At 41.9% G+C, this 14,851-nt stretch overlaps 1 protein-coding gene across 1 annotated transcript in view; it reads left to right on the top strand.

Moving 5' to 3' along the window:
• ZNF236 (zinc finger protein 236) overlaps positions 1-14,851 on the top strand; it is an 83,303-nt gene that overhangs the window by 39,884 nt on the left and 28,568 nt on the right. The window contains exons 17-22 of the mRNA XM_072998728.2: positions 2,519-2,670; positions 4,174-4,274; positions 4,944-5,095; positions 6,968-7,180; positions 7,484-7,754; positions 14,610-14,713. Of these exons, the coding sequence (XP_072854829.2) occupies positions 2,519-2,670; positions 4,174-4,274; positions 4,944-5,095; positions 6,968-7,180; positions 7,484-7,754; positions 14,610-14,713 (993 nt within the window). The remainder of the gene's footprint in view (positions 1-2,518; positions 2,671-4,173; positions 4,275-4,943; positions 5,096-6,967; positions 7,181-7,483; positions 7,755-14,609; positions 14,714-14,851) is intronic.

Genomic DNA, 14,851 nt, shown 5'->3' with positions numbered 1-14,851 from the left:
ATTACTGTAACTCACTCTATGTGGGGTTGCTGATGGAAAGTGTCAGGAAACTTCAGTGGGCCCAAAATGCAGCAGCCAGATAATTAACAGGGACTGGTTACAGGGATCACACAGCTCCCCGTTACAGCAACTCCACTGGCTGCCAGTTAGCTTCCAGGCACAATTCAAAATGCTGGTTTTAACCTGTATCTCCCTAAATTCATCTGGGTCCAAGTTGTCTCAAAGACTGTGTCTTCCACTTTATTTATTTATTTATTTATTTATTTATTTATTTATTTATTTATTTATTTATTTATTTATTTATTTATATGCCGCCCACACTACCCAAAGGTTTCTGGGCGGCTTACAACATTTAAAATACAATAAAAATTCTGAACAATTAAAATACAATTTTTATATATATATAAATTGCCATCAGACCCACAGCTAATATTGTTTCAATTAAAAACCTTCTGGAACAGGAAGGTTTTGACCTGGCGCCGAAATGTCATCCTTAAGGGACGGCTCTTTCAAAAGGGCCCCCTGGCTAGATCTTAACTGCCGGGTAGCTTCATATGGAAGGAGACGGTCCTTCAGGTATCCAGGGCCCAAGCTGGCTCGAGTGTTAAGATCATCAGGTGAGGCCTTTCTTGCAGTCCCACCACCTTCACAGATGCATCTGATGTGGACCCAGGAGAGACTCTTCTCTGTTGTTGCTCCCAGACTTTGGAACTCCCTCTTACCGGAGGCCAGACTGGCCCCATCTTTGCTATCCTTCTGAAAGTAGGCAAAGACCTTTTTCTTCAGATAAGCTTTCTCTCAGTGACTGCCTACATGGGTGACTGGCTACATGGCTGGTTACATGAATGACTTTCAGATAGATTGTTATGTATCAGTGCTTCGACTGGGTCTTTAGTACTACTTGTGTTTATCATCTCTCATAGTGATATTTTTGTTCCTTTTTAGTAGTTTCATGCTTTATTGTTTTAGTTTTAACATTGTCTTTTAATGATGTAAGCTGCCTCTTTATACTCATTATTCATAGCTTTAAATATTGTCTTTTTATGATGTAAACCACCATTGTTTTCAGCTTTAAATATTGTCTTTCAAGGATGTAAGCAGCCTTGGGTCCTCTTTAAGGGGAAAGGCAGGGTAAAAATATTTAAAATAATATATATGTTTGTCTGTCTTTCTGTATGTATACTATTAGGAAAATGCCAAGATAAACAAATAAATCTCTAATTAATGCTAGCACTGGGAGCCCTTGCAATTTCCATGGGGAGATCATTCTTATAGTGAATTATCTCCAAAATAGAACTGGCTTTCTTCCACACTGCAACCAAACAAGTTTCAATTAGGTTGTACCTTGTTTCCCCGAAAATAAAACGAGGTCTCATATTAATTTTTGCTCCAAAACAACAACAACACATTAAGGCTTATTTTCAGGGAATTTTTTTTATGTACAACCATCTGCATTTATTCAAATACAGTCATGTCATCTTCTGGTTGCTGCACAATGGTGGAGGTCAGGGTTTCACTTAACTGGGGCTTATTTTTGGGCTAGGGCTTATATTACGAGCATCCTGAAAAGCCTACTAGTATAGGGCTTATTTTCAGGTTAGGCCTCATTTTCGGGGAAAAGGGAGTACAGCAAGCAAAACCCATCAAAACGTAAAGTCTGGAACTCAAAATCAAAAGAAGACTTTGATTTTCTGTACTTTCTATACTTGTTTTCATTATTTAAATTACATTATGTAATAGAGGAAATAATTTATATTGAACATGAAGGTGGATAGCAGAAATATGAATGAGTTGGGATTGATTTTGATGTGATTATTTTCCTTGTATTAGGTCAGACACAGATGCACACCTTATAATATCTACCATTTTTCTACTGAGTATTGTACTTTTGTAATAAAGTTGTAGAAATAATTGTGCCAATGTATATAAAGGGAGCTGGTTCACATGCTTGAATGTAATACATTCAAAACTGAATGGCTCTGACTGAATTAAAGCTTTTAATGCAAACTTCAAATTGTGCTCTGTAAAGAACATTGTACACAAGAAGGGAAATTGAGGGTAAGTAATTTTACTTGTGAATACTTCATATGTGTTCAGAATACTTCTGTTTTTGTTGCTTTCCTCCAGATGAAAAGGAAATGATTCTTACTTTTCTGTGTTATAAATTCCTTGTTAGATGTGACTGTACACTACCTTAGTGCCATAGCAGTACACAAAAGGAGGAAGATAATGGGCTGTTTTATTTTGCAAAAATTGTAAGGAAACCAAATGAATATTTATACCAGCTTAAGTGCAGTAACATTACTTGGAATTTCCTGCTGAATTTCCAGTCATGCACTGGTTGTGTGACTTATCCCATGATGCAGAATTCAAGTGGGAACTAATTTGCCACTCCATTGAACTTACGTTGGTGCAAATAATCATTTGGATTCTGGCCAGTAAGTTAATCACACTGTAGTTTTTATATCTGAATGGCACACAGCATAAAAAGGGGGGATTTCATATTTGTTTCTGACAGGTTTTTCTGTCAATGATGGGTATAATCAGACAAATCAGTTTTCAGCAGTACAACAACTTCAAGATTCAAGCACCCTTGAATCTCAGGCTCTTTCAACAAGTTACCATCAACCAAATCTCCTTCAAGTGCCTGCACCAGATGCTATTAATGTAGTAAGTATTTGCTGAAAAGTTTTAAGTTGTCTCCCCCCCCCCCCGTTTTATAATTTATTTTAAAAAGTTCATGGTTTTAAAGTCAAATATGGGTTCCTGTCAAATTATATGAGCTAGTAGTCACGGCTAACTAGTTACAGTACATTATAATATTAAATCCTAGAATGTACCAGAGCTCTAATAATGTGGTCAAGGTAACTCTGTAAGAGGTACCTCTGCTGTGGGGCAGCCTAAGCTAATTAAAGACTGCTGGTGTCCTCCTGGGCCCACAGTAACAAGGCAGTATCTAGCAATACCTCCAGACCATAATTAAGATTTTTGGGTGAACTTCTACCCAGCCCACAACAGGTTGTGGGCTGCATGCCTGTCCCCCTAACAAGATAGCAAAAGACGGCCTTCATATAACAAAGCCAATTGTGAATAGTTGCCACTATGTTGAGAGTCTCCATGTCCATAGCAGCACCTTTCAGGAAGTCTACTGGGGTAATGTAGCATGTGATGATAGCAACCCTTCTGCTATATAGCTTTATTTTAAATGAGACCAGTGGTAGTTGCCACAGGGAGAATTGTTTGGTATTCTTCCAATGATATCTCTGCCATAGATGAAAAAAATACGAAGTAAAGAGGTAAAAATGCTGCAGCTTGTTCCTTTCAAACATGTATTACTATTGCACTGTTCACTTCCTGAAGTTTTTCAGTTAATAAAATTGTGGATGCTCAAGAGTGAAGGTACTCATGTAAAGCATTTCAGCCTACTCTACCACTGCAAAGGGTCCCATAGCAATTTAAAAACAAGAATTATAATGATAATACCAGTACTTTTATTTACTGTAGAGCGTGGGTAGGCACAGGCCTGTTGACCTCAAGAATTTCTTCATGGGTCAAATAGTCAAATGTAGAAACTTTCTTTTTTAACACAGTTTGTCTTCATCAAATGATAGTAGAAAATGACAGAGGACAAGTAGTAGCGTATCTTAGTTCAAGTTTTGGAGGAAATGATATGTCACCAGTATAGGGTAGCTTATCTTTAATGCTCATGACAGCTTCCTCATGGCTCTTCAAAATGTGGTCTTGCTGCCACTGTAGGTATCCACGATGACAATAGTACATGCTTGATTTTGGTGGCTCAACTATCACATTCTTTTCTTTGAAATGTTCTAGCAGCTATAGTGCTGTGTAACATTTGGGGGTGGCTTCTGCAAGAACAAGGCAACACCATTAGCATTTCCACAAGAACCTGGAACAGTACATTACCACAACAGTTGGAGAGAAAGAAAATGAGGGCTGACCAAGATCTATAAAGATAAGCCACCTGCATGATGCCAATGAGTCCCCTAAATCGGAAACATCCCCTTTCCCAATATACAGAAGTTTAACAAACATTTGTGCTCAGGGCTTGTAGCCTTGCTTGTTGAATGTAGAGTTCAGTGTTCTTTCATCACATTTACTCAGCTTAATTTCTGCCTCGTGTTGACAAGCATAAGATTGTTGTTTGATTTCCAGACTACCCGCCTGATTCAAGATCAGTCTCAAGAACTTGAGCTGCATACTCAACGCTCCCAGTTTTTGGAAGAAAATGAAGATCAGAGCAAGCGTTCTTACAGGTCTGTTGAACTTTGTAATTTGCCCTTTTAATGTCGCTGTTGGCAGGAAAAGATTAAGACTTCCAGCAGTTCAGCTGCTGGGTATTGATGGCTTGTGGCAGAGTTAGAGTGAAGGAAAGACAGCTGGTCAGTATCTTTGTTAGGATTTTTAGTTCTGAAGCAAGAATGCACAAACAGTAGCAATGCTTTGACGGCTCTTGCCCCTTTTTGTAAAAGCTGAGCTTTGCTTTACTGCTGAGCAAGATGTGTTTGTTGGGGACGCCTGTATTGCTTTTTACTGAGCTTTATTTCTAATAAGGCTGCCCATATGATACTGCGAACTAGCTTTCTACCGCTTGTTTTAGCAGATTTGCACCTGATACAGCAGTGAACTGAAAGGTAATAAGTAATAAATGGCCTAGAAGGTGGGAGGCTTTTAAAATTTGTATATATCACACATAAAGGTGCTGGAAGATGGGGTGATCAAACACAGGATGCACAGTCTGGATATATGTCACTGAGGAATCTTTAATGCAGTAAAAATGGAGAGCATGATTCTGTATAATACGTTGCTATACACATTGCATCTTAACATTAACCCAGGAACAGTGACAACACTTTGCACTTTCTTACAGGTAATCATCAAAGCAATCCCTTCCTTTTACTCAAAGTAAATTCTCATTTTAACAGGTGTGAGTACTGCAATAAGGGTTTTAAGAAATCCAGCCACTTGAAGCAGCACGTCCGTTCACATACTGGGGAGAAGCCTTATAAATGTCAGTTGTGTGGCAGAGGATTTGTTTCTTCTGGAGTTCTTAAATCTCACGAGAAGACACATACAGGTGATAAATCACTGGTAATATTTGGTTTCTCTGCAAAACCATTTTAATCTTGTCATATTCCAGACTCCTTTATGTGTTTACTGGAATCAGAAGAGGACATCTAGGCCAGATTCTGAAGTAAAACCTATATATTTGGGGTGTGTGGGTTGGTAGTTACAGAGGTATGTGGAAACAGTCCCTGAGGGCAACTGTGTGTTTCCAGAGGTCCAGAGACCACATATGCCCACCACCTGGACCTTGGAGCACAACTTGTGCAATCTGCCCACTTGCAAATGGTTTTATATTCTATTTTTTAAAAAACTGGAGAAAGCATCTTGTGCCCCACCCAATATTTTTTTAAATTTATCCCTCCAAAATTTGAGTGTATGGTGTGATGGATGTGAGGGTAGAACATGGCAAAGTTGTCTCCCATAGCCCCTGTACGGTACAAAGGAAAGTTTTGAATCAAATTATTTTGTATCTTTAATTTATTTATTTATTTATTGGATTTATATCCTGTCCATCTAGACCAAAGGTCTACTCTGGGCGGTTTACAAATTTAAAAACAATAAACCCAAAAACATATAGACATTTAAACATTTAAAAAATGTTTGAGGAGGTGCAGAGAGCTCATGTGGGCAATTAGCAGCTACAGGAGTCTTGTGGCACACTGGATAAACTGCAGTACCGCAGTCAAGATTCCGCTCATGACTTGAGTTCGATCCAAGGCTCAGGTAGCTGGCTTGAGATTGACTCAACTTTCCATTTTCTGAGGTTGGTAAACTGAGTATCCATCTCTTTGGGTGAAAATATGTAGCCTGCATAATTAAATTGTAAACCACCCAGACAGTGCTTTAAGCACTATGGGGTGGTATATAAGCAGCACACTTTGCTATTCTTTACTTATGTAGCATGGATTGTACTATGTCCATCCCTGCTGTAGGAGCAGGGATTCCCCTGTGTTTCTCTGTCATGGAAGGAAAGTGGTGCACCAAGCCAGATATTTTCAGCCAGCATGCCGAGGATTCTAGGACTCATCTGGCATCTGCAAATACTGGCCCAGTATACTTTGTTCTTTTTCTTAAAAGGGAAGAGAAAAGCGCAATGAAGCCACCTTCTGTCAGTTGATGTTTGCAGATGCCTGCTGAGTTGTGATGCTAGGGATGGGTTAGTTTCTGCAAGTGTTGGCTTAGAGTATTTTGGAGTACCTTCGCTGTGTGAAGCAAGGCTGCTGGGCAAAGCACTAGGTAAAGAAGCTCCATTTGACGTTGCACATGGTGACCTGGTGATGTCAGGTGGTGAGGCAATGCTCTTGGTATCACCCAACCAATGAGAAGGCTTTGTAGCTCCCCTGATATAAATGATGATTATCACAGATGTCTTTTATTTAAATTTGTACTTTTCTAATAATTTTAATTTAACATAGATTAAACATGCTGGTTGCCCTATCTTTTTGATACTTGTCTAAACCAGAACTTATATAGTTTAGTTTGTAAACTGTACTGACTCTGAACTAGAAATCGGGGGAGTCACCTTCAGATCTCAGCCATGAAGCTTACTCTTATTTTTCAGTGGTCAGTATTGATATATTTCTGTTTAGACTACTTCATAGGTAGAAATGCTGGGACAAATTGTATACCTCCTTCAAGAGAGGGTGAGTTTCAAATGTTATAAATAATTTTTAAAAAAAAAAACCAAATCTCTAGGCCATCACCATATTTGTAAAATAAATTAGAACTTTGTTTCCATATAGTTAGCACTACAGCTTAAAATGCACTTTGTTTTTCTTCAATTTCTGCATACATGGTGCATATGCCTCTAGTACCTAGAGGAATAGATTTTATTAAGACAACCAGAAAAACCCATACTTCTGATTTGCTTTCATTGCTTTAGGAGTTAAAGCTTTCAGCTGCAGTATTTGCAATACATCCTTTACTACTAATGGAAGCCTTACTAGACATATGGCAACCCACATGAGCATGAAACCATATAAGTGCCCATTTTGCGATGAAAGCTTTAGAACCACAGTTCACTGCAAGAAGCACATGAAAAAACATCAAACAGTGTCTTCAACAGCAGCAACAGCTGGAGAATCAGCAGGAGGAGGTGAGCTACTGTTTTTCCAGATGTTAACAACTACTATGAACCAGCACTACCTTTTCTTCTTTCTAAGAAGTAGAATATTATTTTACCCTTGATACTAGCCATAGTATATAACATGAAGATAGGGAAACTGGAAATCAACCTCACTGTTTGTGTTTATAGATGAGTGGAACATACATGGCGATTCAGAGGACCTGCATATTGCCTGTTTCGTATTTCATTACTATTGAAGACATTAGATGATTATCTTAATAGGCTTCTAAAAGTATTATCTGACATCTTACTGATCTCTATGTAAATATGCAGAAGAAGAAGAAGAGACCTCTGAGAGGAATACTTCTAGAAAATCTCGGCCAGGTGTCATAACTTTTACAGAAGAAGAAACAGCTGAACTTGCAAAAATCAGACCCCAAGAAAGTGCAACTGTCTCTGAAAAGGTTCTTGTCCAATCTGCTGCAGAAAAGGACAGAATTAGCGAAATCAAAGACAAGCATGCAGAAATGGAGGCTGAGCCAAAATATGCCAACTGTTGTACTTACTGCCCCAAGAGCTTTAAAAAACCTAGTGACTTAGTAAGGTAAGAAAATGTTCCAGACCCAAACTAACAAATCTAAACAAAGCATGCTATTTTTGCAGTTCTGTTTTAGCCACACAGGCCACATTCTGAAGCATCATGTAACTAATTGCATGTGAGGTAGTTTATTGACACTTTAGATCATATTGGAATTAGTTGTATCATGCTGGAGCTACTTGAAATTTAGAGAAGTTTCCAAAGCAGTTGAGAGTAAGTGATCAAGCTAAAAAAGGCCCAAAGCCCCACTAAGCTACTACAGTGTTTATTTTGGATTTTTGGATATTTGTCATTTCAGGGAAGTTTGTCGGATAGAAATCAGTAGGTTATTTCTACAGAAAATGTTCATATGCACACAGTTTCAGTATACAAAGTATGCAGTGTACATATACACCCCTAAGAATTTTGAAACTTGTGGCATCCACAACATAGTGGCAAAGAAAAAGTCAGGTTCATTGTGGTCTGTGAATGCACACAAAAGGGTTAACCCAGCACCAGCGTTGGTCCTCTCGGAACATTCTCGAGCTTTAAGAGAAAAGTAACAAAGTTTAAGGCTGCCTATACCGCGCATGCTCCGCCCGCTCAAGCCCCAGTTCCATTTTTCCGGCTAGCGACTTGGAACCTCTCGCTTCGAGCTCCTTAAAATTATCTTTTTCTAACTGAATTTTTCGTGATTCCGACCCGGATTTTGAACTGACTACGTGAACTGTCCTTCCCCTTGACGTGGACTTGCTTTTTACGGATTTCGCTTTAGGATTTTCCTCTAACTTGGCTGCCTTGGACTTTCCCGCCCTTTTCTCCGGATCGCCAGCGGCTTTAGTAAGACCTGTTAGGATCATCTTATGTCCCCCTCAGGCCCATTTAGTCGTTGCAGGGTCTGTTCTAGGAAACTTCCTTACCACGACGACCACGATTGTTGCCTTTTTTGTTTGGGTGACTCCCATTCTACACGATCCTGTAATCATTGCAAAGCCTTCACCAAAGTGGCTTTGAAAGCCAGGCAACAGTGCTTGAAATACCATCTGTGGGAACTTACATTGTCTTCCACTAAACCATCGGAAATGGACTTAGCTTCCTCTTCAGCTACTCCTCGGTCAGACTGGAACGTTTCTCCTCAGGCGACTACTTCCAAGGTTTCCACTAAAGCTGCGAATAAATCAACCTCTTCGAAGAAGGCTGCATCAGCTTCTGCCCTCTTGCCTAAATCTGCAAAGAAAACAAAGGAGAAGGCTCCCGTTAAGGCGAAAGAGCCTGAAATACTGCTTCCACTAATTTCGGAGTCCCTTCCATCTTCAATTTTGGAGGAGTCTTCCAGAGACCATGAATCTTTGTCGGAGACAGCTCCATCTCTGCCTCCTCGACAATCTGAGCCAGTTATTCCAGCGGGCGTCTCCTCTCTGATGCCGAGTCAGCTTGTGGGAGCTACCACAGCATTGACTTCTGCCCCGCATAGCCCAATCTCAGTTGGGCGGGGAGCTTTGGCTCCTTCAGTCTCGACAGCGCCCTCGAGGTTGAAATCCCCTCGACGGAAGCGCTCTTCAAAGAAGAAGAAGCATCGTTCTTCCACTCGACACCGATCTAAGCATTGACATCGAGCACATTCTTCTGATTCTGAGAACTCTAGAGAAGCTTGGGCACGCCACCGCCATCGGCGTCAACGGGATTATAGTTCTTCGGATTCCTCCTCAACCTCGACTGATCGAGGTTGATGGCGTAAGAAGATGTGTATCTTCTTCTTCAGACTCTTCTAGGCCTTGTCGACATCGACACCGTAAACGCATTGATGTCGAAGGCTCCAAGACCCAAATACCACCACCTGCAGTACTCGTTCCTTCGACATTGACCGTGCCTATGTCTTTTCAGCAAACTCAGTCTTCCTCACTCGGCTCAAAAGCCAGGGTCGCAAGAGGAAAAGGGATGTTTTTTCTTCAGATCCCAACGAAGTCTCATCTGTAGCTTCCTCAGATTCTGAACAGGAAACTCCTGCCCAACCTTGCCAAGGCGAATTACTAGAGGGTGAAGTTGTGGGTTCGGACACCGGGGACCCCCACGCTTCTTCGCCTTCAGAGGATTTTTCTTCTTATTCCCAGATGCTCTCTAGGTTAGCGAGAGCTCTTAAACTTGACATTGACCAGCCGGCACACCCGCTGAAGATCTTATCTTCGGGGATATAAACCAGGAGAGATCCCCCCTTCAAGCCTTACATTTGTACCAGTTGTTATGGACATAATTAAGGAGTTTTGGGATCAACCGTCTTCTTCCTCCTTGTCTCGCCGCACCGAGAACCTTTATCGCGTGCATGGCACTGACACGAAATTTCTTCTGAAGCATCCCATTCCTAATTCTCTTATAGTAGAGACCAGCTGTACTAAGCCTACTGGTAAATCTCATGTCACTCCTACCAATAAGGAGGGAAAGAAACTAGAGATCATAGGAAGGAGAATTTACTCTCTGATTTCGTTTCTTCTTAGACTCATTAACTACCGGACTGCTTTAGGGGCATACCAGAAGCAACTTTGGTTAAAAATTCTTCCTGCGCTTAAGATGACCCCTGAAGACGTTCGCCAGGGGTTTATGAACTCTTATGAGGAAGCCCAGATGGTATCCAAGCATCAAAGACTCTCAACTAGGCATGCAGCAGAGGCCACTGCCAGAGTTCTTATGTCTGCTGTCACTATATGCAGGCACGCATGGCTAAGATCTGCCAACATCATCCTAGATGATGTCAAGACTAAGGTGGAGAACCTACCCTTTGATGCTACAGGACTATTTAATGAAAAGACTGACAGTCATTTAGAGGAATTAGATAAGGCTAAAAAGACGGCAAAATCCTACTCTATCCAACCTCAACCTAAATACAACAAATATCAGTGGAGAAAGTCTTATTCTCAGTACCAGCAATCCTCGCAACAGTACAGACCAAAAAAGCTTACCTCAACAAAGACCTTCACAAGCTTCTTCCTCCGCTCCCAGCTATTGTCCTCAGCAGTCACAGCGTCGGCATTCTTACAAGCCGCCTGCCAAAAAATCCAAACAGTATCTTTGACTCTGCCATGGACATAACCGGAAATTACATCACCACACGACTACAAGCATTTCTGGGAAATTGGACTACCATCACAAACGACTCATGGGCATTAAAAATCATCCAATTCGGTTACTGACTGGAATTTATAGAATTTCCTCCCTTAGGGTTTGTAAGACATACACCTTTCGATCCCTCTCTAGAAGCTGAGGTTCTATCACTTCTGGAAAAGGATGCCATTCAACCTGCCCCAATCATGGATCTAAAAAATGGGTTCTACTCCCGGTACTTTGCCATGCCAAAGAAAGGTGGAGGTATAAGACCTATCCTCGACTTAAGAATCCTAAACACCTACCTTCATCCAAAGTGCTTCTGGATGGTGACGTTGGAGTCCATCTTGCCCCTGTTGAAGAAGAACAATTGGTTTGTGGTGGTGGATCTGAAGGATGCATACTTCCATGTGACCATCCATCCGGATCATCGCAAGTACCTTTGGTTCATCTTCCAGGGAACCATTTATCAATTTCTGGCCTTGCCCTTCGGACTTTCAACAGCCCCCAGGACATTCACAAAGGTCATGGCACCAGTGGCAGCTTACCTGCGCCTCAATGGCATCCACATCTACCCTTACATCGACGATTGGTTGGTAGTCTCCCCATCCAGGACTCAGGCTCTGAAAGACACAAAATTCATTCTACGGTTGTTTCCAAGACTAGGCCTCACCATCAACTTGGGAAAGTCACATCTCAAACCTTCCAAGGTAGAGCATTACATTGGGGCACGACTAGATGCTATCAGAGGTCGAATTTTTCTGCCCAAAAACCGGATTCAAAAACTTCGCAAGGCTCTCAAGAGGTTTCAACCAAGGGCCTGCGTGAGAGCAAAACATGTCCAACACCTGTTAGGCCTCAACCACTCTGGCCTTGGCCCATGCGCGTCCCAAACTGTGGTCCCTACAGTCATGGTTCCTGGCACTCTTCAATCCCATGAGAGACAGCCAGAGGAAACGCCTTCATGTACTGTAACTCCAGAACTTGCAACACAACTCCAGTGGTGGAATTATTCCCCACACTTGCAGATAGGCAGACCATTTCGACCGCTTCACCTCACCGTCCAAGTGTCAACAGAGGCCAGTCCAACAGGATGGGGAGCGCACTGCGGACAGCACAAGGTTCATGCTCTTTGGTCTGCACAAGAATGAAACCTCCACATAAATCATCTGGAGACCATAGCGGTCATCAAGGCCTTCAGAGCTTTCCTTCCCATGGTGCAGGGTTGTGGTGTACAAGTAGTAACAGACAACACCATGACCATGTACTATATCAACAAACAAGGAGGGACACATTCAGGATCACTGCTTTACCTCGCCATCCACCTATGAGAATGGTGTTATCTCCACCATGTGTTTCCTGTGGCAATCCATGTATCCACGACGGACAATGCCCTGGCAGATCAGCTGAGTCGCCTCACAGCCCAGACCCATGAATGGGAGTTGAGCACAGAGGTGTTTCACAGTATATGTCGTCTCTGGGGGACTCCAGACATGGATCTTTTTGCCTCTCAATGGAACGCGAAGTGCACCAGTTATGCATCCAGAGCCAGTCTTGGCAAAGACTCCATAGGGATTGCATTTATGGTTCAGTGGAATCAAGGACTCCTGTACATGTTTCCTCCTCTTCCGCTGATTCAGAGGTCACTGGTAAAGCTCCGTCACACACCTGTGGAGGCAATCTTCATAGCACCATACTGGCCTTGGCAAGTATGGTTTCCAACATTGATGATGATGTCGTCCGACTTCATCAAACTACCAGCTTTACCCAATCTATTGACTCAAGATGCAGGCAGAGTGTTCCACCCAGATGTGGAGACTCTGCATCTAACGGCGTGGAGGATCTCCCCGAAATTAAGGAGGTGTTAGATTGGGCAAAGAAACCCTCCACTGCCCTACTCTACAGTTATAAGTGGAGAAGTTTTTTTGAAGTGCACTGAAGCCAGGGGTCTTGTAGCATTCCCTGTGTCTTTCTCTACGTTACTACAATACCTACGTTACCTGTTTGATTTCAAGTTGTCTCTTTCCACTATTAAAGTTTACCTGGCTGCAATCATCTCTTTCCAGCCTAAGAACTCGTCTTCATCACGCCTTTTTCCCCATCCTACAGTTAAAGCTTTTCTTAAAGGACTCACTAATATGAGACCCCCAGTTCGACCACCAGTTCCACAGTGGTCTCTTCTGTTGGTATTGCGTGCACTTACTCATCCTCCCTTTGAGCCAATGGCTATGTGTGACCTCAAGATGTTATCTCTTAAGTCGTTGTTTCTTGTGGCCATCACTTCTGCCAGGCAAGCGAGCGAAGTTGCCGCCCTTCGTTCTGACCAACCTTTCCTACAGTTTTTCAAGCATAAGGTACTGTTGCACCCAGATGTCTCCTTTCTTCCAAAAGTTGGACTTTCACCTCAACCAACCTTTACTGCTTCCCACTCCGTTCTCTGAGCCTACAAATGACACCGAACGCATGCTCCACACTCTTGATGTCAGGAGGGCTCTGGCCTTCTATGTTTCTCGAACTAAGGACTTTAGATCCTCCAATAGACTTTTTGTCTGCTACTTTGGGAAGAAAAAAGGTCTCCCAGCATCGCCCTCAACGCTCTCCAGATGGCTTGTCTCCACAATTTCGCTTGCTTATGAGCTTCAGCGTAAGACTCCACCTGAAGGACTTTGGGCTCATTCTACCAGAGCCATATATTCTACTGCCCTACTACGTGGCGTTGATGTGCCTGACATCTGCAGGACAGCCACTTGGTCGAATGTCTTCACCTTCATCACTCATTACAGACTAGACCTGAGGGCCAAGAAGGAGACAAGTTTCAGGAGAGCGGTGTTGACGTCTGTCCTCCAGTGACAGCCCACCATCCGGTGAGTAAGCGTGCTAATCACCCTTTTGTGTGCATTCACAGAAGACCACGATGAAGAAAGAGAGGTCACTTACCTGTAACCATGGTTCTTCAAGTGGTCATCTGTGAATTCACACAATCCCGCCCTGCCTCCCCTCTATTCTGTCACTGGCTGTATCTAGCTCACGCTCAGGTACCTGTGGCGGATAAATGGAACTGAGGCTTGGGCGGGCAGAGCACGCATGGTATAGGCAGCTTTAAACTTTGTTACTTTTCCCTTAAAGCTCGAGAATGTTCAGAGAGGACCAACGCTGGTGCTGGGTTAACCCTTTTGTGTGAATTCACAGATGACCACTTGAAGAACCATGGTTACAGGTAAGTAACCTCTCTTTTTGCAGTTTGTCTTCCTGTCATCTTCTTAGCATCAGGGTGAGGGAGTTTAAAACATAAGTCTAGAGACTTAGAATACCCTAAAATAAAATCAAGCTTGTTTTGGGTTATCACTGTCTTACAGCTTATAGCTATCTACAATGTTAAAATAGTTGCAGCTCTCTACAATCTTAAAATAATTCTGTGCTTTAGTTCTGCCCATCGGTGGAATGGGTGTTGCTGGAGAACACATTTCTCCTCTGTTTGGAAGCAAGAAGAGGAAGGGGAAGTCTAGTTGTGCAAGCAGGGTTTACACAGTGTTCAGTGTATTACCATAAATATTTCATAATGCTACAGTGAAGGAAGCAAGTTTTCATATGAAGCATATGGTAAAGTTGAAAATCAGAACATCAGAAATGTTTATGTTTTCCAGCTTACCCAGCAAACTATTTCAGTTTCTTTTCAAGTTTTGAGAACTGGATATTTTAAAATCTTATTAGAGGGTGTAATTGGTATGTTCCATTCATTTAAGTTCCTTAAGCAATGGTAACTGAACGATGATTGTTTTTGGCCAGGCATGTGCGTATTCACACAGGAGAAAAACCTTACAAATGTGATGAATGTGGGAAGAGTTTTACTGTAAAGTCTACTCTGGATTGTCATGTAAAAACACACACAGGTAATAAGATCTTTTAAGTTCAATTTGTTACATAATAGATAAGCAAAGGAAAACAAGTAAGTAACCCATAGTCCTTGGCTGACTATCTGCAATTGATGCTTTTGTTTTTAATGAAGAATTTGTCAAAATGCTGTTCAG

The sequence above is a fragment of the Pogona vitticeps genome, chromosome 4 (genome assembly GCF_051106095.1).
Source record: "Pogona vitticeps strain Pit_001003342236 chromosome 4, PviZW2.1, whole genome shotgun sequence".
Taxonomy (NCBI): Eukaryota; Metazoa; Chordata; class Lepidosauria; order Squamata; family Agamidae; genus Pogona; species Pogona vitticeps.
Note: the sequence above shows the minus strand (reverse complement) of the source record. Positions and strands in the feature narration are given on the sequence as shown.